Raw genomic sequence first — 24438 nt, 5'->3', positions numbered from 1 at the left:
TTCAGGATGCTTCCAGCTATTGAAACAACCCAATTAAAAAATATACAACTCACACTTTATTTTAGTTAAATTCATAATGTAGGTAATATTAAAAATTATTATAAATATTTAATAATGCTTTATAATTTGCTATTATAGTACACCACTACAGACACTAAAAAGTTGACTTATCTAATTAAAACATTTTCCCTTCCTATGTTTCTAATTCTGAAAACTATAAAAATATTAAAGTCATGTTACATATTTTTCAAAAATAAAACTACCATATCCCATTGCCAACTTTACATGAAAAAGGTATATGTTCTGGTATATTAGGAAGTTAATGATGAAAAAAATAGGTTCAGAATTTTAAGTTGGTGTATTTGAATATGAAAACACAAATGACACAAATGGTTTAAATCTTCATTCAAACAAGCTTCACATTTCTCTGAATGCATATTTTGCAGAAGGATGAACTGCTAGCCAACATACAATAAATATATCAATTGTTTGCATTCCCAAATATTGAAAATACTGGGTGAAAAATCTAGAAAGACAATGTTAAAGGAGCATAATTAAATGAACCTTAGACCTTTTATCATTGAAAATTAAGATCCTAATTTTAGTTACTACTTGGCTCTGGTATGGGAAAGTCTGAACTATTCATGCAAAATAGAATAATTTTTTATTTTCCATTTTATACATAGCTGCTATCCAAATGATCTTTTTTGAAAAATGAAAAATTATTAGCTATTATTTGTGATTCAAGTTCTAGCAATGGCCATCATAGTATGGTCTTTTACATCATGTGAAAATACTTGTTGCTTTTGTTGACTACAGTTTCATAGATGGGAATTCAAGATAGACTCATAACAGAACAAATTCCAAGTTACAGTACATTGTGTTAAAGTAAGGCTCCAGTGTATTTTGGACATGTAATAAACAAGCTACAGCTTTTTTTTTTCATATTTACTGGAAAAAAAACAATTATATAAACTTTCTACCTTGGTCTCACTGGATGCACATCTCCTCAGAAAACATCTGTTATATAAACTATTGATAACTTAGCTTTCAGTTTTAAGTAATTATTTGGTCATATTACTACTCTCTATTTTATGGCTTTTTAAACATTAAGTCCTTAAATAGTTGAAAAATGTTCACTATATTCTGATAGTTCATGAAAAAAAGATGTGAACATCAGCTTGGAAAACTTATATATAAAGCCTTAAAAATCAGTGTTTTAAAACATTATTCAATAATAGAAAATCAAGAGTACAGAGGTAAAAGTAAAAACTCATTAAAAAATTCCATACATGATTCCCTTTAGAAAATATATCTATAATCTTGCTTCTTTGTCAAGAGTTGAGGGTGCAGGTAGGAGATCACCAAAAAGCTCTGCTGAAGTTTAGATACATTAGCAACTAAGGTTTTTTTTTTCCCACTTTCAAAATAACCCTTCAAACAATCCATTTTTATAAGTCCAGGGTTATAAAACAATAAATGGGATATTAAAGTTCCCTCTTAAAATATCTTGGCCAGTTCACTGTATAGATTTAAAATAAAATGAACACTTGTTTAAGGACTTGTATGAAAAAAATGTTGGGCATTTCCAAATTAAAGATGAACTATATATATATTTAATAACATTACATACAATTAATATAAAGGCTAGAAGGCATAAGTAGCTCAATATCTAAACAAGTTTTACCAGGCAAATCACATGATTTCACATAATTTTTTTTTTTTTTTGAGATGGAGTCTCACTCTGCCGCCTAGGCTGGAGTGCAATGGCATGATCTCGGCTCACTGCAACCTCCGCATCCCAGATTCAAGCGATTCTCGTGCCTCGCTTCCAAAGTAGCTGGGATTACAGGAGCCCGCCACCACGCCTGGCTAATTTTTGTATTTTTAGTAGAGACAGGGTTTCACCATGTTAGCCAGGCTGGTCTCGAACTCCTGACCTCAGGTGATCCACCCGCCTTGGCCTCCCAAAGTGCTAGGATTACAGGCATGAGGTGTGCCCGGGTGGATTTCACATAATTTTAATGATCAAATTACCCTATCAGTAAACCACAAAATCTTACTGAGGAAAAGGGTCTATTGTATTTAATTTGAATATGGAACCATAGTTCTTTTTCCCTAGGTTAAGAAAACTTGAGCAAAATTAGTTTTATTTAGGCCTGTGGTTTAAAAATATTGAGATACAAGGGACTTTTTTTTTTTTTTTTGAGATGGAGTCCCACTCTGTCGCCCAGGCTGGAGTGCAGTGACGCGATCTTGGCTCACTGTAACCTCCGCCTCTCGGGTTCAAGCGATTCTCCTGCCTCAGCCTCCCAAGTAGCTGAGATTACAGGCAGGCGCCACCATGCCCAGCCAATTTTTGTATTTTAGTAGAGATGGGGTTTTACCATGTTGGTCAGGCTGGTCTCAAACTCCTGACCTCGTGATCCGCCCGCCTCGGCCTCCCAAAGTGCTGGGATTACAGGTGTGAGCCACTGCACCCGGCTGAGATACAAGAGATTTTTAAAGAAGTTTTCAAACTATTCAGGTTACAGACACAAATTTATAGAATTAAGGAGATTTATAGTGTACATCAAAGTTCATAGCTTATTTATTTGCAATTTTGTGGTTCTTAAACTAATGAAGAATTATACTAAATGACCTATATAGTCTCTTTTAGCTATAACCTTTCAATTATATTATTCTGCTTTAAAATAGTTAAGACCATAGCTCAAAGTTGTTTAAGTAGATAATGTTGGCCCCGAATTAAGGATTTTTTTTTCATCCCCTTTCTGGCTTTTAGTCCTTCCTAGTCAGTTATTAATGGGGAATAAATATTACACATTTTACTCAACTGATTCTTAATTCCTGGCTCTATTGCCCCCTCCTCTCTCCAGAGCCCACAGTATCCCAACATATGGTAAATACTCAATACTTACTGAGAATTCTTGAATGAGTAGCAATATATACTAAGGATGGATCAATAATTTAAAAGAATCTGGATGGAGGTGATAGTAGTTGCTTTTATAAAACCCCCAAACAATAATTTCAAAGCTTCTAGTCTCCTTTTCAGATTTACTTTGGTTTGTCTTTATAAGTAATAAAAAGAGAGAATACGGCACAAGAATACAAGGTTAAATCATTACAGCTAAACTATAAGCAAGGACACATAAAAAAAAATTTAAGTTTCCATTCATGTATTGAAGAGTGAATTTTATTTACACTACTAAATCCCAGCTACTCCAGTTTCTCTGATATATCTTATCAATAACAGGAAAAATATCTTCTTCCAGTATTTCAGTTTTAACAATTGTAATTAAATTGCTTGGTTATAATAAGAGTTAAGAAGCAATTAATGAATTTTTTTTGGAAATAAAAAATATGTATATACATTACCCTGATACCTAGGCCAAAATATATCTAGCAACAAATTTTCTTGATTTATATTAGTCATAAAAATAAAGGAAAAATATATTGCAAGTATTTTCTTTATAGACAATTTCAATTAGAAAACAATAGTTTAAGGAAAGCAATACAGTGGTTCATGAGAATGGATTGATATGGAGGCAAGATAAGTATTTAAAACTTGACAGACAACATACTGTCAAATATGACGAAAGAATATCTGCCTCAATGACACCATTTACAGGCAGTAACTAGATTTTTACACATCTCAATTTTCTCTCATATCGAAGGAAATTACAGGTAAGTTATGCTCCTAAGTCAGTTAAGAACCCCTTCTTTTAGCTTGTAAAATGTAGCCTTTTGATTTGATAATTCCTCTACTTTTCACAATGACTGAATACCGCAGTAGCCACAGTGGCACCCACTCGTGCGCTTGAATGTCAGGAATGCTTTCCTGAAGAGCTTCTTGGAAACTTGCTTCAGAAAGCAGTTCTAAAAGAAACAACAACAAACAAAACTCCAGCGTGTTAAATTGGAAAACAAAAAAGCACTTTAGTATGTAGGTAAGCATTTAACACAACAAAAGAAACACCTCAAAATTTAATATATGCTTATTCTTCATGTGTGTTCTATGACTCTGAACCAGAATATTAGAAACTCCCAGGCAGTTATTTAAAAAGTATCTACACCTGTACCCCAGCCTATTGGATTCTTAACTTTTGGTGAGTGGAGCCTAGACATCTGCAGTTTTTTAAAGATCTCCAGGTGATTCTAATGTATAGTCAGGGAAAATACAGGAAAGTCTAAAGAAGAAAAAAGTAACTGATAATCCTATCAATTGGTGATGATATACCATTGTTATGCATTTCCTTACAACTTTTTTGGTGTATATGAGTATACATCTTCATATATATGTTTCCATCCATATCTTGAATCTATATATATCTCTATATCTTATATCTGTATGTGTATATCCATATCTTACAAAATTAGAAATCATACTGTAGTTAAAGCTTTATTTGCTTATCTTTTTCCACTTATATTGTGAATATTTCCCCATGTAATAGTCTGTGAAAAGATCATTTTTAATAATTTCCCCACTACGATATTATATAGATATCATAATTCATATATTTCCTTATTATTGGTCAAAACATTTATGTTTTTCCTAATATTTTGCTAATAAGAATAATGCCAGGATAAACATTCTTTTAAAAAAAATATATATATATATATATATATATATATATTTTGAGATGGCATCTCACTCTGTTGCCCAGGCTAGAGTGCAATGGTGTGATCTTGGCCCACTGCAACCTCCGCCTCCCGGGTTCAAGTGATTCTCCTGCCTCAGCCTCCCAAGTAACTGGGATTACAGGCATGCACCACCATGCCTGGCTAATTTTATATTTTAGTAGAGATGGGGTTTCACCACGTTGGTCAGGCTGGCCTCGAACTCCTGACCTCAGGTGATCCACCCACCTTGGCCTCCTAAAGTGCTGGGATTACAGGTGTGAGCCACCGTGCCTGGCCTCAAAAAAATATTTTCAAACCAAAATTGGTTTATCACACACACACAAAGTTGTGTGATGGGAGGACAGAAGGACTATATATATATTATAACCATATTAATTACAGTACATTAAAATGGTGGTTTGCATTACAAATAAGTCTGTAAGTTTAAATATACTAGTGTTATTATCCAATGTATAGACTTTATATAATACATTTATCAGGAATGCCAAAAAAAGCCATATACACATAAATAATGCCCATTTTACAGGTGACATTTTAAACGATGAAAACACCAATGGCTCTGATGACACCTGGGGCATTGATCCATAAAAACTCTTTCTAAAAATAGAAATATTTATACCAGCAATGCTTTATTTAAGCATTTGAATAATTAAATCATTGCAAGACCATTTAAATAAATTTTTATCAACTATGTCTTACAAAAAAAAAAGTCTACACATAAATTTATCTCCAAATATGGAACAAACAAACGTCACAATGATGCAGATGATGAACATTTTAAAATGCATGCCTGGCTGTGGAATGAAAGGCCAAAGTACAAGTACATTCTTAAAGCTAGATACACGCTATATTGCCAACTGCTTTACAGAAAGGCTATACTTCACACTTCTATCAGCAGTTGATAATTTGAGAGTGCCGCAGTGCCAATTCTTTTTTTCTTTTCTTTTGTGTGTGTGTTTTTTTTTTTTTTTTTTTTGAGGCAATGTCTTACTCTGTTGCCCAGGCTGGAGTGCAGTGGCATGATCACAGCTCACTGCAGTCTCAAACTCCTGGGCTCAATGCATCCTTCCACCTCATTCTCCTGAGTAGCTAGGACTAGAGGTGTGTGTCACCAAGGCCAGCTAATTTAATTATTATTATTTTTTTGTAGATATGAGGTCTTATTATGTTGCTTAGGCTGGTCTCAAACTCCTGGACTCAAGTGATCCCCTGCCTTGGCTTCCCAAAGTGCTGGGATTACAGGTGTGAGCCACCATGCTCAGCAAATTCCAAGTTTATATCCAAGCTCTCTATGACCGCTCTGATGCCATATCCCATCACTCCTCTCCTCACTGCCTCACTCCTCTGGCCACACTGGCCTCGCCTTCTTGCTGTATCCTGAAAACCTCAAGCACATTCACACCTTGGGGCCTCTGAATTAGCTTCTCCCTTTTCCTTGAACACACTTTTTCCAGATATTCACATGGCTCACTCCCTTCCTGCAGGTCTCTGATTAATATTCCCTTAGTAGAGAGGCCTCTCTGACTGTACCATATAAAACAATTAACTTGGATACTCTTTCTCCTTCAGCCAAATTATCTCCATAGCATATACTACCACTTATCATATGTAACATTTATTTTATTGTCTGTCTCCTCCCATTAGAATATAAATTCCATGAGGGTTGGTTTTTGTCTGTCTTGGTCCTTTATCTCTAGTGCCCAGAACAATGGCTGGCAAATGGTGCTCAAACGTCTATTAAATGTATCAATCAATATGGAAATTCCACTGGGGTCAGAAGCAACCTACAGATAGGGATTAAGTGAGCATCTTCACAGTTTGATTTCGGAGTGCTAAAGGACCCACCTACTCCCAAACTGCTGTGATACCTGAATAGCATTAATAGTAAACACTCAATCAATGTTAGCTATTTTCATGTGCCAGGTACTTTTCTGAGTACTTTACATGTATTAACTCAGTTAATCCACAAGCTAACCCTATGAGATAGATACTATTATCTCTTTATGGGGGGAAACTGAGGCAGAGAGGTTCAGTAACTTGGCCAAGGTTTCACCACTAGTAAATGGTAGTTTTCATATACAGAATGCAAACGTGTCCTTGGAAAAGTAACATTAATATGGATTTGTTTATCAGATTTTCTAACAGAGAAGACCCTGAGGGAAAGAGATATAATACAGATTGGATTTAATCGAAATGGGGGGCGGGGAACAAATAAAAATGGAAAGTTCTAAATTCAGGATCATCTACTTTACAATTTTACTCTCTAGTTAAATTGTTATTACACTTCTAGAACAAAGGGTAATGGAAAATAAACCCATTATGGGGAGTAAGGGTAATTTTTAGAACAGGGATAGACCTTCAGGGAATTTATAAACAAAATTCTATTTTAGATGACAAGCAGAGTTAAATGTTTTACAGTTTTACAGAGTTAAATTTTACAGAGTTAAATGTTTTACAGTTAAATGTTTTACAGTTTTTACAGTTTGGTTGCTTAAAAAATAAAAAAAAATGACACAAAATCAGAGACTATGCTATTCATTTAACTGCTTTTAAAATTTAACTATGGTTGAACTCTTTAGTCAGTAAACATGACAAATTAAATTGAGAGTTGCTTCATTATAGATTAAAGTGTCTGAAGGTTCATTAATGATAAATGCAGGATAAGCCTATACATTTTCACCAAAAGTCTTAGAATTAAAAAAGACAATCAAGTATCAAATTATGTAATACAAAAAATATAAAAAAGGATTAAGTCTCTCTCCTCATATACATATGCAATATATTTTGCCATAACAATAACGTATTAGCACACATTCTAAACGTCAACATTTAGATATGTGAAAATAAAACACTAGGAACTTTAATCTTTTCCTATTTCCTTTCCTACTAGAAAAAGGATTGAGTTTTTTTCCAGTGAAGCTAGAAGAGGGTACAGGCTGGATCATCAGCTGTTTGTAACAATTACTGTTAGAAGAGCCTCCAAAAAGTAAACAGACACATGACATCTGCCAACACATGGAAAGTTAAAATTTAAATGACTTGTAGTTCAGAATAAATCAGCATAACAATTTGTTAGATTTTCACTAAAATGGCTTAAAAAAATCAATTTACTTGATTGTGAAAGCTCTACTGGGGAGGCAAAAGTCATTGTATTTTATTCTAGTATGATTTAAATGAAAATGGATAAAGTTTTCAGACTGTAATACTATAATACTAACATTTCAAATCAAAGAGATTGTATAGTGGAAAAGGCTCCAAAATAATCCAAGACTTAGGCCAAGTTCAAACTTTGCCCAAAGCCAGGTGGGTGACTTTGGTTAGTTCCTTTCACTCTGAGGCTCTATTTCCTGACTAAAAAAATGTATAGTTTCTGTTGTTGTGAGGATTATAGATAATCTCTCTGAGGCATTTGGCATGATGCGTAGCATTCAAGGAAAAATAACTATTAAAACTCTTTCTCCTCCATCTCCCCCTCCTCTGATGAAACAGTGAAGAAATGAGAATGAAGTAGACTGCTAATAAATAGTATAAAGTCTTAAGAGATTATCCACAGCATTCTTAAAATGAGCAAACTGAATCAACCCACTGATGTGTCACCTTTTTAGGTATGGAAGTAAAAGCTGAATATTTTTTTGGCGGGAATTATCTATGAAATATAATTTCCTCTAATGTTTATTAAATCAGAACTTCTATAAAAATGTCATCGAGAATTAAAACTTTGGCAAGACATTTCTCACTTATAACCAAACATTCCTCATTTATACCAAAAATACTTAATAATATACATTACTTAGTAATATACAGCCTCTCTGAAACATTTATCTTTGCAAGTTATGTTCAATATTATCTTCCAAGTCTTTCTAGTTCTTATAAAATGTTGTAAAAAATTATTCCATAAAAGGCAGACAAGCCATTCTCTTTAATCAAATAATATTTCTGATTAACACTAAACATGTCTTAATAAAATACCTACTTACCTATCCTAAGATGCTTATTAAGTTTTGAATTAAATTACATGTGCCACTTTTTCCAGATATTTATCTCCTTGAATAAAGTAGCCTTTTGGCCAGGCACAGTGGCTCATGCCTAAAATCCCAGCACCTTGGGAGGCCGAGGTGGGGGAATTGCTTGAGTCCAGAAATTCAAGCCCAGCCTGGGTGACATGGTGAAACCCTGTCTCTGCAAAAAATACAAAAATTAGCTAAGTGTGATGGTACGCGCCTGTAGTCCCAGCTACTCGGAAGGCTGAGGCAGGGGGAGAGCTTGAGACTGGGAGGTGGAGACTGCAGTCAGTTGAGATCATGCCACTGCACTCCAGCCTGGGCGACAGAACAAGACTCCATCTCAAAACTAAATAAAAAATCAAGTGGCCTTTTGGTCCAGTCTTTGCTATACTAGATAGGATTATATATATTACTATTTAGAATGTCTCAAAAGATCTTTTCTGTGTAGTTTAACATTTGTGAACCTCAAAAGACCAGATGTTCAGGAAATGATCCCTTCACTTTTTTTCTCCCATTGGTACAGAGATAAAGTTTTCTGAAAATAAAATAAAGGCATATATGTTTTGAACTAACCATTAAGAATAGTTCAGATAACACTGTATTTTTATCACTGTCCACACTTAAAATTATGTATCAACAAGTACCTTTTTGTAAGACAAAAGCTTATGATCAATCTCTATAATGAAAATATCAGTTTTACCTTTTGGATCATTGTGAGTCAACAGCTGTATATCAAATTGCTTAGCAAACGCAGTCAAATCTGGTGGCATCACACAGCAGGAGGCAAGATTAACTTGGTTACTATTTGGTTTTACCTAGAAGTGAAAATAAAATCATGATATCACTACTAAATTAAATATAATACCAAAAGTAGAAAGCAATAAGCAATAAAATAACTTAATTTTAGAACATATGAAAAATCACAATCCACAGTGCTTAAAGTTTACAAAATACTTTTACATTAGTATCTTTATTAATATATGCTTTTCTAACCCAGGTTAGTAGTAATAGGGAATAGGAATTCCCTGTTACCTTTTCCCTATGTAATAGGGAAAGGAAATGTAACACTAGGGGGACAAAAAAGCCAACAGTACTACACTTTTTTTTTTTTTTTTGAGATGGAGTCTTGCTCTGTCGCCCAGGCTGGAGTACAGTGGTGTGATCTTGGCTCACGGCAACCTCCACCTCCCGGGTTCAGGCAATTCTCCTGCCTCAGCCTCCCGAGTAGCTGGGATTACAGGCACCTGCCACCACGCCCAGCTAATTTTTTCTATTTTTAGTAGAGACGGGGTTTCACCATGTTGGTCAGCTGGTCTTGAACTCCTGACCTCAGGTGATCTACCCACCTTGGCCTCCCGAAGTGCTGGGCTTACAGGCGTGAGCCACTATGCCCGGCCTGGTACTACACTATTAAAAAGTCTCCTGCTAGACCATTTAACAATCTAACACATCTGCCTAGAAGACAAACATGATTTTTGTTAGTTTGTTAAGTGTGATGGTTTCAGCTACAGAGCGAATAGTTCTTAAAGGTAGAGGATCAAATACAAGTAAATACATTTAATGTTAAAGTGTAAAATATGGCTATGAATCAGACACATTTTGAAAGAGAAGAACTGACAGCTTCCAGTAGCTACACTGGTTAATTTACATTCTGAATCATCTAAGTCTCTCCGATAGTTTCTTGACCTCATTCTGGCTATCATCAAAGAGAAGGGGAAATACTATCTCTAGGTCTTCCTGTCCATAAGAAACTCTGAAAGCTCTGAAAAGGAGAAGGCTGAAGACGAAGTAAAAGGAATAAAGAAAAATACTGAGTAAAGGTAAAATGCTAGTAAGTGACTTTCCTAATAATTTTGTAGGTTATTAGACCAGAGAGTGGGAACAATTAATTTATGACACTCACTCCATATCAAGTTGTATGAACTGACAGTCTCACACATCTTTGAATAACAGCAAAATATTTGTTATATATAAAATATTCCCTTACTTAGGAAATTAGAGCCATGGTCTAATAGTACCTAAAGAAAAAGAAGGTTTTTCTTTCTTTTTTTTTTTTTTTTTTTTGAGAGTCTTGCTCTGTTACCCAGGCTGGAGTACAGTGGCGCAATCTCAGCTCACTGCAACCTCCGCCTCTAAGGTTCAAGTGATTCTCCTGCCTCAGCCTCTTGAGTAGCTGGGATTACAGGTGCGTGCCACCATGCCTGGCTAATTTTTTTATTTTTAGTAGAGACAGGGTTTCACCATGTTGGTCAGGCTGGTCTCGAACTCCTGACCTCATAATCTGCTCACCTCAGCCTCCCAAAGTGCTGGGATTACAGATGTGAGCCACCACACCTGGCCGTAAGGTTTTTCTTTAGGTATTATTGTTTTCAGCACATAAGTAGAACTGAAGGAAATGGCCTTAATTCATTTGGTATAAATGTTTTAACACACATCTTCTAGTATTTTTGTCACTCATTTTAACTGGGATTAATATTCAGTTCAATCAGAGATATATTTAAACAAAAACAAACAAAAACCTCAAATGATTTAGATAAAACCTGCCTCAAAACTCCTGCAGAAACAAAACAAAACTCCCACATGTGGAAAAGTCACCCCGCAGGGGTGGCCACTATGTGCATGATGCTCAACAGTGTGCTGCAAAGACTGAAAAGGGCAAGTTCTTCCCGGAGTGCTCATGATCCTGCCATCCCTTACCTGTGCCCACTGATACAGCTGTTCCAACTGTGTTTTGTCTAGATCAGAGGTACCTATGGCAACAATCTTTTTGCTCTGAACTAAGTTTTCTAATTCCTCCCAGTAAGGCTGTAAATGCTCCAGAGAAAGATTAACTCCATCTTCAATAGGAGGCGAAGCAATGATCACAGAATCCAGCTGTGCAACTCCAAGGACCGAACAGGCTGATAGGAAGGAAAACACAAAGAAAATGAATGCTTGTTACATCATACAAACAAATATTTCTAATGTTTTCAAAGTATCCCACTAAATTCTGTCCATATTCTTCACTAGTTTTCAAAATAACAGATTATTTCATAGTTTACTTTTCATTTAGAACATTTCCATCTTTTAAAAATGTGTAAGTGCCCATTTACCTACTTGCTCTGTGTGGCAGACAAGTGGGTTTCTCTGACCTGCCTTCTTCCTAGGCAGCTTGCAGCTACTACATGCTCCTCTTTCTAGGGAACAAAATTTCTTCTTGTTTCCTAGGTCCCAGAAGTTTTTAGTAGCTCCCTTATCTTCATAAAATTTTCTTCTCCAGTTCTACTTGCTCACTACTATCACATATGGATGATCACAACAATTATGACCTAATATTCTGTAACTAGTAGTCATAGCAAAGAATAAGCTTGAGACACTGAAAAACTGAATGTTTGGTCTTAATCCATATTTATAGAGGTAGATAATTTCTTAATTCTATAAAAATAATTTAAGAGCTTATTTTAAATGATTATTCATTCTAAAGTTACATTAAAGAGCCAATTATTTAAGTTTTCAATATATGTAAATACTGGAAGAATTTTTTATTTAAGTATTGAATAACTTTAATATCACAATAACCTAAGTGCTAAAAATAGATATACTTGGATTTTTTTTTTTTTGCCATTGTTGGTTTTGATATTTCACCTCTAGTACTAAAAGGGCTAAGAATATGATTAAGAACTTCTATCTCCAAACAGATAGTGAACATTTAACTACATTACACCTTTTACATTCCTCTTGCATATCAAAATATGACCCTACATAAGTCAGTATGATTTTACAGAAGCCTTAAGAAACTAGGCTAGAACTTTAAAAGGTAGAATTGGAATCAACTCATTTTCTTTTTACCTGGACCTAAGCACAAGTTATAACTAATACACCTATACTAATTTAAAGTCCATTATTAAGATAAAAAATTCAGTTTTTGCTTACCCATGTCAACTGCACTTCTAGTTGATGATGAAGAGTTTGATCCCACAATGAACAGTTTTGCTGGGTAACAAAGGAAACAAAACTGATTACTACATTTGGATACACATTTCACTATATGCTAGTATTAACACTACTATAAGATGACAGATAATCCTGAATGAATTATTTTTCCTTTCCCAGTCACATAACTTTATAGTTTTAAGACATAAATGTATAGTTCCACTATACTTTTAAAATCATGTGCTAGTTGCCAACAAATATATGTTTATCAAAACAAAAAGTAAATATTTATTTCCCATTTATTAGAAGGCAGGTTAGATAACTATTGGAGCTTAAATTACTTGAAATTTATATTTTTATGACTTAAACATTAATAGAGCACATTATATACTTTCTCCAATAAACCAAAATCTATATACAAAGACTAAATTGAAAATGTAATGAGAAGCAAACTGAAAAAAAAAAAAAAAAAAAAGGTCCACAGTTCTACCTTCCCAATACAATCATTTTCATTTTCAGACACTATCTTCCAGTTTTTGGTCATATGAAGTAGGGCATAACATTATTTCCTCTTCTATTTGGTTTAACTTTATGTAATAAATATTTAAAATATATTTCTATGTAGTATTTAGTTATCTTAAAATTTCTTTAATTTTAAAAATTTTTTGTAGAGACAGGGTCTCATTATACTGCCCCGGCTGGCCTTGAACTCTTGGCCTCAAGGGGTCCTCCTGCTTCAGCCTCCCAAACTGCTGTGATTACAGGTGTGAATCACCACAATTTTTTTTTTTTGAGACAGGGTCTCACTTTTATCCAGGCTGGAGTGCAGTGGTGCGATCACGGCTCACTGCAGCATTAACCTTCTGAGCTCAAGTGTTCCTTTCACCTCAGCCTCCTAAGTAGCTAGGACTACAGGCATGTACCACTACACCTGGCTAATTTTCATTTTTTCATAGAGACAGAGTCTCGATATGTTGCCCAGGGGCTCTTGAACTCCTGGCCTCAAGCAATCTTCCCAAGGTGCTGGGATTACAGCACCACCCCAGGTTAAAATTTTTTTTATCCTAATAGTCATGTGCTTACTGTACAAATGACGAAGACCTATAAAAGTAGAAAGACCAAAAAGAATTGCCAGTCTCATCACCCAAATTACTGTTTAGATTTCTGTGTATTCTGTGGCTTTTTTTCCACTTAGGGGTGGCCTTGAATGTATTCTGTGTTTTTAGTGTATAATTTTACATACTTTTTTTTTTTTGAGACAGAGTCTCACTCTGTCGCCCAGTGGTGCCATCTTGGTTCACTGCAACCTCCTCCTGGGTTCAAGCAATTCTTGTGCCTCAGCCACCCAAGTAGCTGGGATTATAGATAGGCCTGCACCACCATGCCTGGCTAATTTTTGTATTTTTAGTAGAGACGGGGTTTTGCCATGTTGTCCAGGCTGGTCTCGAACTCCTGGCCTCAGCTGATCCACCCGACTCGCCTCCCAAAGTGCTGGGATTACAAGCGTGAGCCACTGCGCCCAGCCAATTTTACACATGCTCATTTTTTAATGGTTGAATATTATTTTGTAAATTTTGAAGAGTGTCATTTATTAAATGAGTTCTACTTATTGATCATTTAGATTAGTAAATGTTCCAGTAGTAGTTCCAGTTTTCTGTTTTCACATATATAATTCCCAAACAAACATCTTAGTAACTTTTTGTTCAGCATTATATTATATCATTTCCCAGGGATGAATTGTTAGAAATGTGATTATGAGTCAAAGCATGTGATGTTTTGTGTGAGTCTTATTATATTTTAAAAGATGTGTGCCAGTTTACCACACCACCACCAATTAAGAATTGCTCTTCTGACAACATAGGATGCTATTATTAAATTTTTTTTAAAACTTAGTAGGTACAATGCATACCTACCCAAGACCACATTAATTGTCATTTCTTTGGTTACTAGGAAAGTTGAGTCATTTTCTATATTTGTAAGATTGAGGTTTTGGTTTCATTTAAATTCAACTTTATGTGTACACATTTACTTTATATAAACTCACTGTTCAAAAAAATAAGTTTACTCAACAGACAAACAGGTAGAGTAGCAGAAGAGCAAGAAAAGAAAAAAAATCAAAAGAGGAAATGGAGAAAAATAAGGCTAATGAAATACCCTTATATTAAAGTGCCTGACATTCGATATATGCAACACATTTTCTTCTATGTTTCTTCTGAGTCCCTTCCTTCCTACTGCTAGGTGATCTCCCTAAAAACACTGCTTCCCTGAGATTACTCCCTATTGAACAGCCATCCCAGCTTCTCTACTAGATGAGAGTCGGTATTTACTATTTTGGTCTAACTTTAGCTCCTATAACTCTATGAAAGCCCTCCCCACTACTATTTCTCTGTCCATGCATTTGTGCCGTCTGAAATGGCCTCCTCTCTCTGAAGGATGAGGCTTTTTTGGATAGGTAGAAAGAGGAAAGCTCTTTATATGGGGAGAATTTTGATACCTATAAAAAAATCTCAAGCCCTCTAGGAACTGAGGACAACTTCTAAGAGACCCAAGATGGAACTAAATCATGAATTACAGTCAACCTCAGAAAGAATGTTGCTTTACATCCTTTCCAACACAAACAGCAATGTGAAATTAACAGGAAAAAATGGGTTTTGGAGTTAGGCATACCTGAGTGGATTCCTGGTTCAACCACTTACTGGTTGTATGACAACCTTCAAGTTATTTAATATCACTAATGCAATGCAGTAACAGACTTACCTTGCAGGATTGTTTTGAGAATTAAATGAGAAAATATAACCATAAAGTACCAAGCACAGTGCCTGGCACAAAGCAAGACTCAATAAATGGTAGTTACTATAATTAGATTAAAAAGACAATACCCTATCTCATCTTACATGTAATTTATTATTATTATCCATCTCAATAATAATAAAATAGCAACAACCACAATAATAACAACATGGTAGCAAATAATAGCTACCTAGAACACCTAGAACTTACTTTCAGGCAAGCACTGTGCTAAGTGCTTCTTTTGTTATTTCATCCAGTTTACAAAGAAGCTGGAGAAACAGGTACATCCCCATTTTATAGAAGAGAAAACTGAGACTCAGGGAGGTTAAAGTCTTTGTTAGCCCAACATTATACTAGCCTGTAATCTGCACACCCCGAAACTTCAAAGCTCAAGCTTTTAATGACTATGCTATGCTAATTGTAAGGTGAGGGCAGAGACGGTGCATCTTTTCATTTTTGTATTCCTTGAGTGTAGTACAGTTTCTGGAATTTGTCACTTACTACATTTCCTGAATGGGTGTTACAGTATTTTCTTTCTCTTCACATAACTTGCCCAGGTTTCTTTCTATATTCCCAGGTGACCTCAGACATTGCTTACCAGTATCTTACCAGGAAGGGGGTGCTTATGTTTGCTTTGGGTGGACGCTGCTTCTAAGCCTTCCCTTTATCTTTTTCATCTCCTTCATCTTAATCTTTCTACTGCTCTGAAGTTTGACACATAAATTACATGACATGATGACATCATCATGAAGAACAGCAAGTTGAAGTTCTATTCTGACTCTTATATAATAGCCAGCACTGACCTCTTATAACTCCATCTTGGAGTTTAAATAAAATTATGTTAAAAAAGAATTTTTGTATTTCCCCCATTTAGTGTCTGAGCAAAGAAAGGCTTATTCTAATGCCTAACAAAATCTATCACTTCCGCTATGTAACAAAATAAATAGAAAAGACTGGACTTTACCAGAAACTTTCATTTCTTCTCTTTCATCAGGATTTATCTTTTCTACTGCATGAGATACAGTGCATTCCAAGACATCTGGAAACTCCTATAATAAACAAAATATTTAAAATACATATAAAATTTAATGCTTCTGATTAATTATAAAATTTTCTATTATCCATAATGCCTTTTAGAAGCAGAGAACCTATAAGACAACACAGTTCTTCACCTGAGGTCTGGGTGGGCTTCACAAGGGTTGTAAAGCTCTGAAATAAAGGTAAAGTGGTGTGTGTGCGTGCGTGTGTGTGTGTGTGTGTTTGTGTGTGTGTGTGTGTGTGTGTTTGTGTGTGTGTATCTATTTTCTGGGAAAATGTGTCTCATTTTGACCAGGTATTTAGAAAGAAGCATGATCAAAAAAATTAAAAATAAGCAGTAGGGGGATATGTGAGGAGTTAGAAACAGTAGCATAGCAGATAATTTTACTCTAAAAAGAAACCAATGAAAATAATATCCACTCTAGATGACATATTAAAAACGTTCTACAAGCATTTTCTTTTACTTTTTAATTTATTTGGATTTTAATGTTATTGAACTTTAACCTGTAAGGGGATTTAGTTTTTGGCTTTTTTGTTTGTTTGTTTTTGAGACAGAGTCTTGCTCTGTTGCCCAGGCTGGAGTGTAGTGGCGCGATCTTGGCTCACTGCAAGCTCCGCCTCCCGGATTCACGCCATCCTCCTGCCTCAGCGTCCCGAGTAGCTGGGATTACAGGTGCACGCCACCACGCCTGACTAATTTTTTGTATTTTTAGTAGAGACAGGGTTTCACCGTGTTAGCCAGGATGGTCTCGGTCTGACCTTGTGATCCTCCCACCTCGGCCTCCCAAAGTGCTGGGATTACAGGCGTGAGCCACTGCGCCCGGCCTGTTTTTTTTTTTTCAAATAGACTTTTTTTTAGAGCAGTTTTAGGTTCACAAGAATATCAAGTAGAAGGTAGATTGAACAGATTTCTTATTCACTCCCTACATTCACATCCACACAGCCTCCCCCATTATCAACATATCCACCACAGTGGTATACATTTGTTACACTTGATGAACCTACATTGACATGTCATAATCACCCAAGTCCAGTTTATCTTAGGGTTTACTCTTGGTGCTGCATAGTTTATGGGTTTAGAAAAACGTATAACATGTATCCACCATTGCAGTATCATATGCAGTAGTTTCATTGACATACAAATCCTGTGCTCTGCCTATTCATCCCTCCATCCCTGCTAACCCCTGGCAACCACTGATCTTTTTACTAGTTTTTTTTACTAGACTAGCAAAACTATAGTCTACATAGTTTTGATTTTTTCCAGCATATCAAATAGTTGATATCATACAGTATGTAGCTTTTTCAGATTGGCTTCTTTTACTTAGAAATATGCATTCAAGTTTCCTCTATGTCTTTTCATGGCTTGATAGCTCATTTAAGCATTGAATAATATTATATTGTCTGGATAATTTATATATGCATTCATAATTTATATATACACTCGCCTACTGAAGAACATCTTGGTTGCTTCCAATTTTAGCAATTATGAATGGAGCTGCTATAAATATCCATGCACAGATCTGTGTGTGGAAATAAGTTCTTAGCTTCTTTGGGTAGATACTAAGGAGCATAATTGCTGGATTGTATGACAATAGTATATTTAGTTTTATAATCACAAGCATTTTATTTTCATTTATTTATTTTTATTTTATTATTATTATTTTTTGAGACAGAGTCTCACTCTCTTGCCCAGGCTAGAGTGCAGTGGCGCGATCTCAGCTCACTGCAACCTCTGCCTCCCAGGTTCGAGTGATTCTCCTGCCTCAGCCTCCTGAGTAGCTGGGATTACAGGCGCGTACCACCACGCCTGGCTATTTTTTTTTTTTTTTTTTTGTATTTTTAGTAGACATGGGGTTTTGCCATGTTGGCCAGGCTGGTCTCAAACTCCTGACCTCAGGTGATCTACCTGCTTCGGCCTCCCAAAGTGCTGGGATTATAGGCGTGAGCCACTGCGCCCGGCCTGTAATCATAAGCATTGTAAACCAAAACTTTTTTTTTTTCCTGAGTGCAGCAGAAAAAAGCAAACGCTATTTGAACGTATTTTAATGAATCATTTACAAGGATAATGAGAAAATATTAGTACATATAAATCAGATACCTATTAACTTACATTTACAGTATCACACAAAGTAAACAACAAAGGCTTTCCCATGATGCTTGAGCACTTTCACAGCACATATCAGGGGTTCAGTAAGTGTTTACAAGTCAAGCATAAATAGTCATTTCAGAGAAACAGAGATTGATTTAAAAAAAACCATAACTCAATGTCTACATATTAGCTATAGAGTTACGTGGTTGCAGTATGCCCAGGGGAACCAATATTTCCAGCACATGTCCTTTTCCATACTTTTAAAGTAGCCTAAGTAATGTGCTGTGAGCCTTTGACTGAGGTGGATTTCAAAGTGCGGTTTAGGGTTTTGAACATTAACATTTATGATAGTAGCCATATACTGACATTTAGTGGAACTCAGTTCCTTATTGTTTCATCAGAAACTGACATTTGAAAAATTACTTCTAGTGATGTTGAGTCTACCAAAGCAATCTACCAATCACAACTGATAATCATTCCTCTCCTAGACCAAATATAAACTGAAATAAAACACTGATAGTGAGGAAACCATGGTAAGAATTAAGCATGAGAATCCTAGTATCTTGTCTGGTCAAAGAGTTGCCTACAGTCTAGATTTTCTGTTTTATGCATAAGCCTACTGGATCAGAGTGCCGTCTCAGCAAATCAACCACAGAGAGTTTATGGCTAATTGCCTATTTGACTTCCCGCACAAAACTGAAGAAATTAACTTCCTGTTTACTTTAATTCCTTTTTGACCTGCATGATTTTTGCATTCACATTTCACTTACCCTGACCAAATCTGGGTTGATTTGGGAACTCCACTCATTCAAGGTTTTTTGGATACAATCACGAAGCTGCAAAAGGAATGCATTTTGAAACTGTTAATAAAAGTCTATATACTTTTCTGTACTTCTGCAATAAGAATATATTAATTTTATAAGCAGGAGAAAAAAGATAGCAACAGGAAATACCATACAAATCCCAATTTTAATTCTACAAGGTTTTTGTTTCCTTCAACATAGATAAATTCAGGCCTATTTTCATCCTACTCTTGTTTCTCAAATGTTCTTGAACTAAAGCAGTTGTCTAACTACTTTAAAGCGCTTTTTGTACCAGTGAAAATTTAAGCGAACTGTTGAGACACAAAAGCATTCATAGGCCAGGTACAGTGGCTCATGCCTGTAATCCCAGCACTTTGGGAGGCTGAGGGGGGCAAATCACTTGAGGTGAGGAGTTCAAGACCAGCCTGGCCAACATGGTGAAACCCTGTCTCTACTAAAAATACAAAAATCATGTAGGCATAGTAGTGCATGCCTGTAATAGCTACTCGGGTGGCTGAGGCAGGACAATTTTGCTTGAACCCAGGAGGTGGAGGTTACAGTGAGCTGAGATGGTGCCATTTCATTCCAGCCTGGGCAACAGAGCAAGACTCTATTTCCAAAAAAAAAAAAAAGGCATTCATAAAGAAACAAAAATAAGATTTATAAACAGAGGAACTTGGAGTCAAGCCCAGGCTGTCTGACTAGAATTCATATCACAACTATGCTACATTTCTCAAAGACAAACAAATTAAATTATTAGAGAATAAGTGTGGCTGGTAAATCCTACCTCAGATTCACCTGTGCTGTTTATTAAAAGTTCAGACTCCTGAGCCTAATCCTAGACCCACTGAATCATTTTCCAAGAGCAGTTTGGACTTTCATTTTAACAAGCATCCCAAGGAGAGTACTTTATCTATGTACTCTAAAGTCTAAGAACCACCAGGATAGACATATCTTGCAGACCTCAACTTGTATGACACTCCAGAAGTCATTTCCTAACATTTAGGTGCACCTCTAACCTGTCTTCCATGTTTTCTTAGATAAACAAACAAAAAAATTTATACAAATATTATAGTAAGTTGTAAATTAATTCAAACATACTTTATTAAAGTGTATTTCAGACTTACTTGATAGTAGTCCAAAGTAAGACATACATTCACATAGTGAGCAAAGACCTATATACATATAATGGAACAAAACATTCATAAAATGGTCTTTATGCTCACAACATGCCAGGCACTCTAATGGCTTCCAATATATTAATTAGAAAAAATATACTGGTCCATGACTCACTGAACTGATTTATGACCACTAATGGGCCAAACCTGGCAATCTGAAATCACTGCCTTATTAGATAACCAAGGACACAGTGTTTTGCATTCTTCTGTGGGCAATCAATGAAAACACAAATGAGTAACTAGAGGCAAGCCCCTGAATTGCAAAAGCACTTTCCTAATAGAAACAGCAGACACTAAACTTCTGAACTATCTGAACTATGACTGCTTATGATAAAAACTGATACAACCACTTTACTACGTATATCTTAGTACACGATTACAAGAGATAACTGGTTTATCAATTTAAGGGCACAGAACTACCTATGTTAAGATTTACAATCCATAATAATAATTTACATGCTAGTCACAACAATTCACTTGAATTCAAATTAGAAGGTCTAGATCTTTACGTAAAGCATATTTATAATCAAATTTAAGTCAGTGGATGAAAATGAGTTGATAATCATTCCAGACAGAATTATAAGTCATAATATTCTGTTAAAAATTAGTAAAAATTGAAGGAGTAGAACCAACTAGAGGTTAAAAATTCTATCGGAAGTGCTTTGGCTCAAATCGTGGAAGAATTCTAAGAAATTTCCCTCTGGAAGGATGGCTCATTTGCACACTTGAGGCTTTCCTGATGAATTCCTCAATTCAGGAAGGTAAGTCTATTTTCATAGTATTCACCCTCTTCTTGAAACCATTTCTTTAATTAATCTTGGATTCTGCAAAATGTCAGGACAAATCAAAAACAGTCTAATGTTATAATTACGTAGGAAATTTATTGACTTTATCACAAGCCTATTTTTAATCTCGTAAGTTACATGTTCGCTATATTGACTAAACATTAACCTTGTACTTGGGTTAATGTTTGTCATTAACATTAATGTTTATGTTTGTTCTCTGCTCTCTTCATTCTTATAATACACACCCAATATCTCTGAGGATAAGCATCACCACAACTTAGCCTACCATTAGATCTGGAGTTGTATAAGAATTTTTTAAATACCATGATTCAACCAGTTAAACACCCTTACAACAAAGAACTGGGTAAAACAGTCCTATGATGGTCCACTTACAAACTATTTGATTTCATAAAATTCCAGTGAGACAAAAAATCTGGGCAGAGGTCATAACATTTTTAAAAAAATTAGAACTAGAAGAGACCTGGTAAGAAATTTAACTGAACTCTTGACCCAACATGCACATTTTCTCAAAAATAAGTGATTTGTTCAGTTTCTTTAATCTCTTCAGTGAAGCTGAACTGTTCCAAGTAGTACATCCCAATTTGGAGCTCTGGATGTTTACAAAGTTCTTTTACATAGAAACAAAATGTGCCTCCCCTTTTGCTCTTACCAAGCAGTCATAGTTTCCCTACAGTATGATGCCATTCCTTCAAGTTTTCCTCAAATGTTTTCGAGTTTCTTTAGTTTTATCCTACTGTTATGAAGCACCCTAAATAAAACACTAAAAACCAGAATTAGACCTTTGAACGATGTTTTACAAACTGTGGTGTGTGACTCTGAGCATCAAGAAATCAACATTTTAAAAATTAAAATAAGAGAAAAAATCAGAATACACAGTATAAAATAAGGGCTAATATCTTTTTGTGAAACCTGTTTCGGAAATACTGATTATACAACTATTAAATGGACTGCAAAGTAAAATGTACTTCTTACTGTGTTTGCAGTCAGAAACTCTTTTGAGTCACTACTTTAGAGTATGCTATTGTGAGATAGGTAAAATTTCACCCAATAATATCAATATACGTGCAAAATTCTGTACTGAACTACCGCCAACAGTACTGGAAGAAATTGAGTCTATGTACCGAATACAGAAATATTTATCTGTGGGAGAAACAACCAAAGTAGGTGGTTTAAATAAAACAAAACATACACACTGAGCTGGAACGTGAACACAGAATATGGTACAGACTCAGATTCCTACTAAAGTTACAAGCAAGAATTCTCATTTCTTGATGGGCACTGACCCCAACCCAGCACTTAACTTAGAGGGATGCCGTGTGCTGCTACACGGTCTGTTACCAACATCTCATAGAACAGAGCAGAAACCGCCTAGGGACACAGCTGATATCATAATACAACATAGTTTAGGAAGGTTTTTCTCTTAATTAAGATTTATCTTTCTGATGGAACCAGATGATAGGGAGATAGATGCCTGTATGGTGACCGTTTTCTTATATTACCTCTTAATTCTCACAACAATCTGATGAGGAAGGTGTTATTACCCAACTTTAAAGTAACTTTCCCAAAGTCATATAGCTCCTAAATCTAAAAGTTTTGTTATTTTTTAAATACTAAAATTGTCCCATACCACCAATATGCACAATGTGCAGTGGATGACTATCCGCTCAGAAATGGCCAACAAATAGGTAACAAGTTTGTAATTCCAGATTAATCTGTCATCTCCAACTAGTGACTAGTCTTTTTATTTTCGTTTTTATAAAACTTTTATTTTTTAATTGATAGATTTGTATATATTTATGGGGCACATGTGATGTTCTGTTACATGCATAGAATGTATAATGATATTCTGTTACATGCATAGAATGTGTACTGATAAAGCATACATAAATGCACAGACAAGTGCATAAAATGTGTAATGACTAAAGTCAGGGTATTTAGGTATTCCAAAGCCAAAAGTGAGTGCTCACTCATTTGCCTTACTGCAATAGAGTCTAGCGTCAACATTCTAAAAGTTAGGTGTACTATGAATACTACTTCATCTGAATGCACCAAAGGATAATCTCCGAAAATATTCCTTTACCTGGACAGGGTGGGGGAAGGAAGCGAGAGATGTGGTGAGGGACGGAGCGACGTCCTGGCCCTCTGTGACCTCCGTGCCAGGAAGAGGGACCCAGGATGTTTGAGAGTTTTGCTACCAGCCTTAAGCACCGAGAGAGGTGTCACTCAGTGCGCAGCTGCACCAGCTAAGTTTTTTAGACGCGTTGCCCTCAGCAGCGGGTTTGGACCCGAGGTCGCGTCGACACTGGCCCCAGCATCTCCTGCGGGCGGAGCCCAGGTGCGCGCAAGGCCCTGCCACCCTCCCTCGCCCGCGGGCGCTTCTCCCTTCCCGGAACCGCCCGGCCCGGCCCGAGGCCTGCCCCGGGAGCCCCGCGGCGACTGTCGCCGCGCTCACCTCCTCGCTGTGCGTGGACGGGCACTTCTTCCGCAGGCGGCCCCAGTTCAGCAGGTTCCCCGTCTGCAGGTGCAGGGTGCGGGCCCGCGCCAGGAGCGCCTTGGCCGCGCGGCTGTCGGTGCCCATGGCAGCGGCCGCCCAGGGGCCGCGCGGCGAAGGAGCTGCGGGCGGGCAGGCAGACGGCCGCCCCACAGGACGCGGTGCCCGAGGCCCGAGAGAGACCCGAGAGGGAGCGCGAGGCTGCCGGCGCCGCGCGGATGGAGCCTGGCCTGCGCTGGGGCCCGAGGGAGGCCGGACAGCGGCTGGGCGGCGGCGGGAAAGGAAGGCACCGGTGGCTGCGGCTCCGGCTCCGGCTACTGCGGCCGCATTGGGAGAGCTGATTCCAAACTGAGGGAGCTGTTTCCTGGAAGACAATGACTAAGCAGAAATCGTAGCCGAGAAAGTGCTTCGTAACCGTTACTCGTCCCGCGGCGGGGCAGGGGCGGGGCGCGAATGGCCTGCGGGACGCCGGCCCGCGAGTGACTGGCCCTTGGCCTGCGGCGGGCGTGGCGACGGGCGGTGCGCGGCGGGCGCGCGGGCGGAGAGAGCGTGGCGGCGCGGCCTGGAGCGCAGCGCGTGGCAGGGCTCCCCCTGGCGGTCAGAGGACAGCGCGAGGCGGCCACCGCGTCTGCCTGGTGCGGTCTCCGGGCGTTCGGGTCGCGGCTCTGCCCACCGCCGCCCCGGGA

The 24438-nt window shown here is 37.0% G+C and overlaps 1 protein-coding gene across 1 annotated transcript; it reads right to left on the bottom strand.

The window, feature by feature from the left end:
* Positions 1 to 2522: 2522 nt before the first annotated feature.
* On the bottom strand, positions 2523 to 24102 carry GCLM (glutamate-cysteine ligase modifier subunit). Its single transcript, XM_032155323.2, has 7 exons — positions 23714 to 24102; positions 19245 to 19310; positions 16312 to 16396; positions 12558 to 12617; positions 11343 to 11545; positions 9346 to 9460; positions 2523 to 3876 (listed from the first exon to the last, which is right to left on the bottom strand). Exons 1-7 carry the CDS (start codon positions 23837 to 23839, stop codon positions 3707 to 3709), a joined length of 825 nt encoding a protein of 274 aa, XP_032011214.1. The 5' UTR covers positions 23840 to 24102; the 3' UTR covers positions 2523 to 3706.
* Between the last annotated feature and the right edge of the window lie 336 nt (positions 24103 to 24438).

The sequence above is a fragment of the Hylobates moloch genome, unplaced genomic scaffold (genome assembly GCF_009828535.3).
Source record: "Hylobates moloch isolate HMO894 unplaced genomic scaffold, HMol_V3 SCAFFOLD_5, whole genome shotgun sequence".
Lineage (NCBI taxonomy): Eukaryota > Metazoa > Chordata > Mammalia > Primates > Hylobatidae > Hylobates > Hylobates moloch.
The sequence above is the reverse complement of the archived record's forward strand: the minus strand, read 5'-3'. Positions and strand labels throughout refer to the sequence as shown.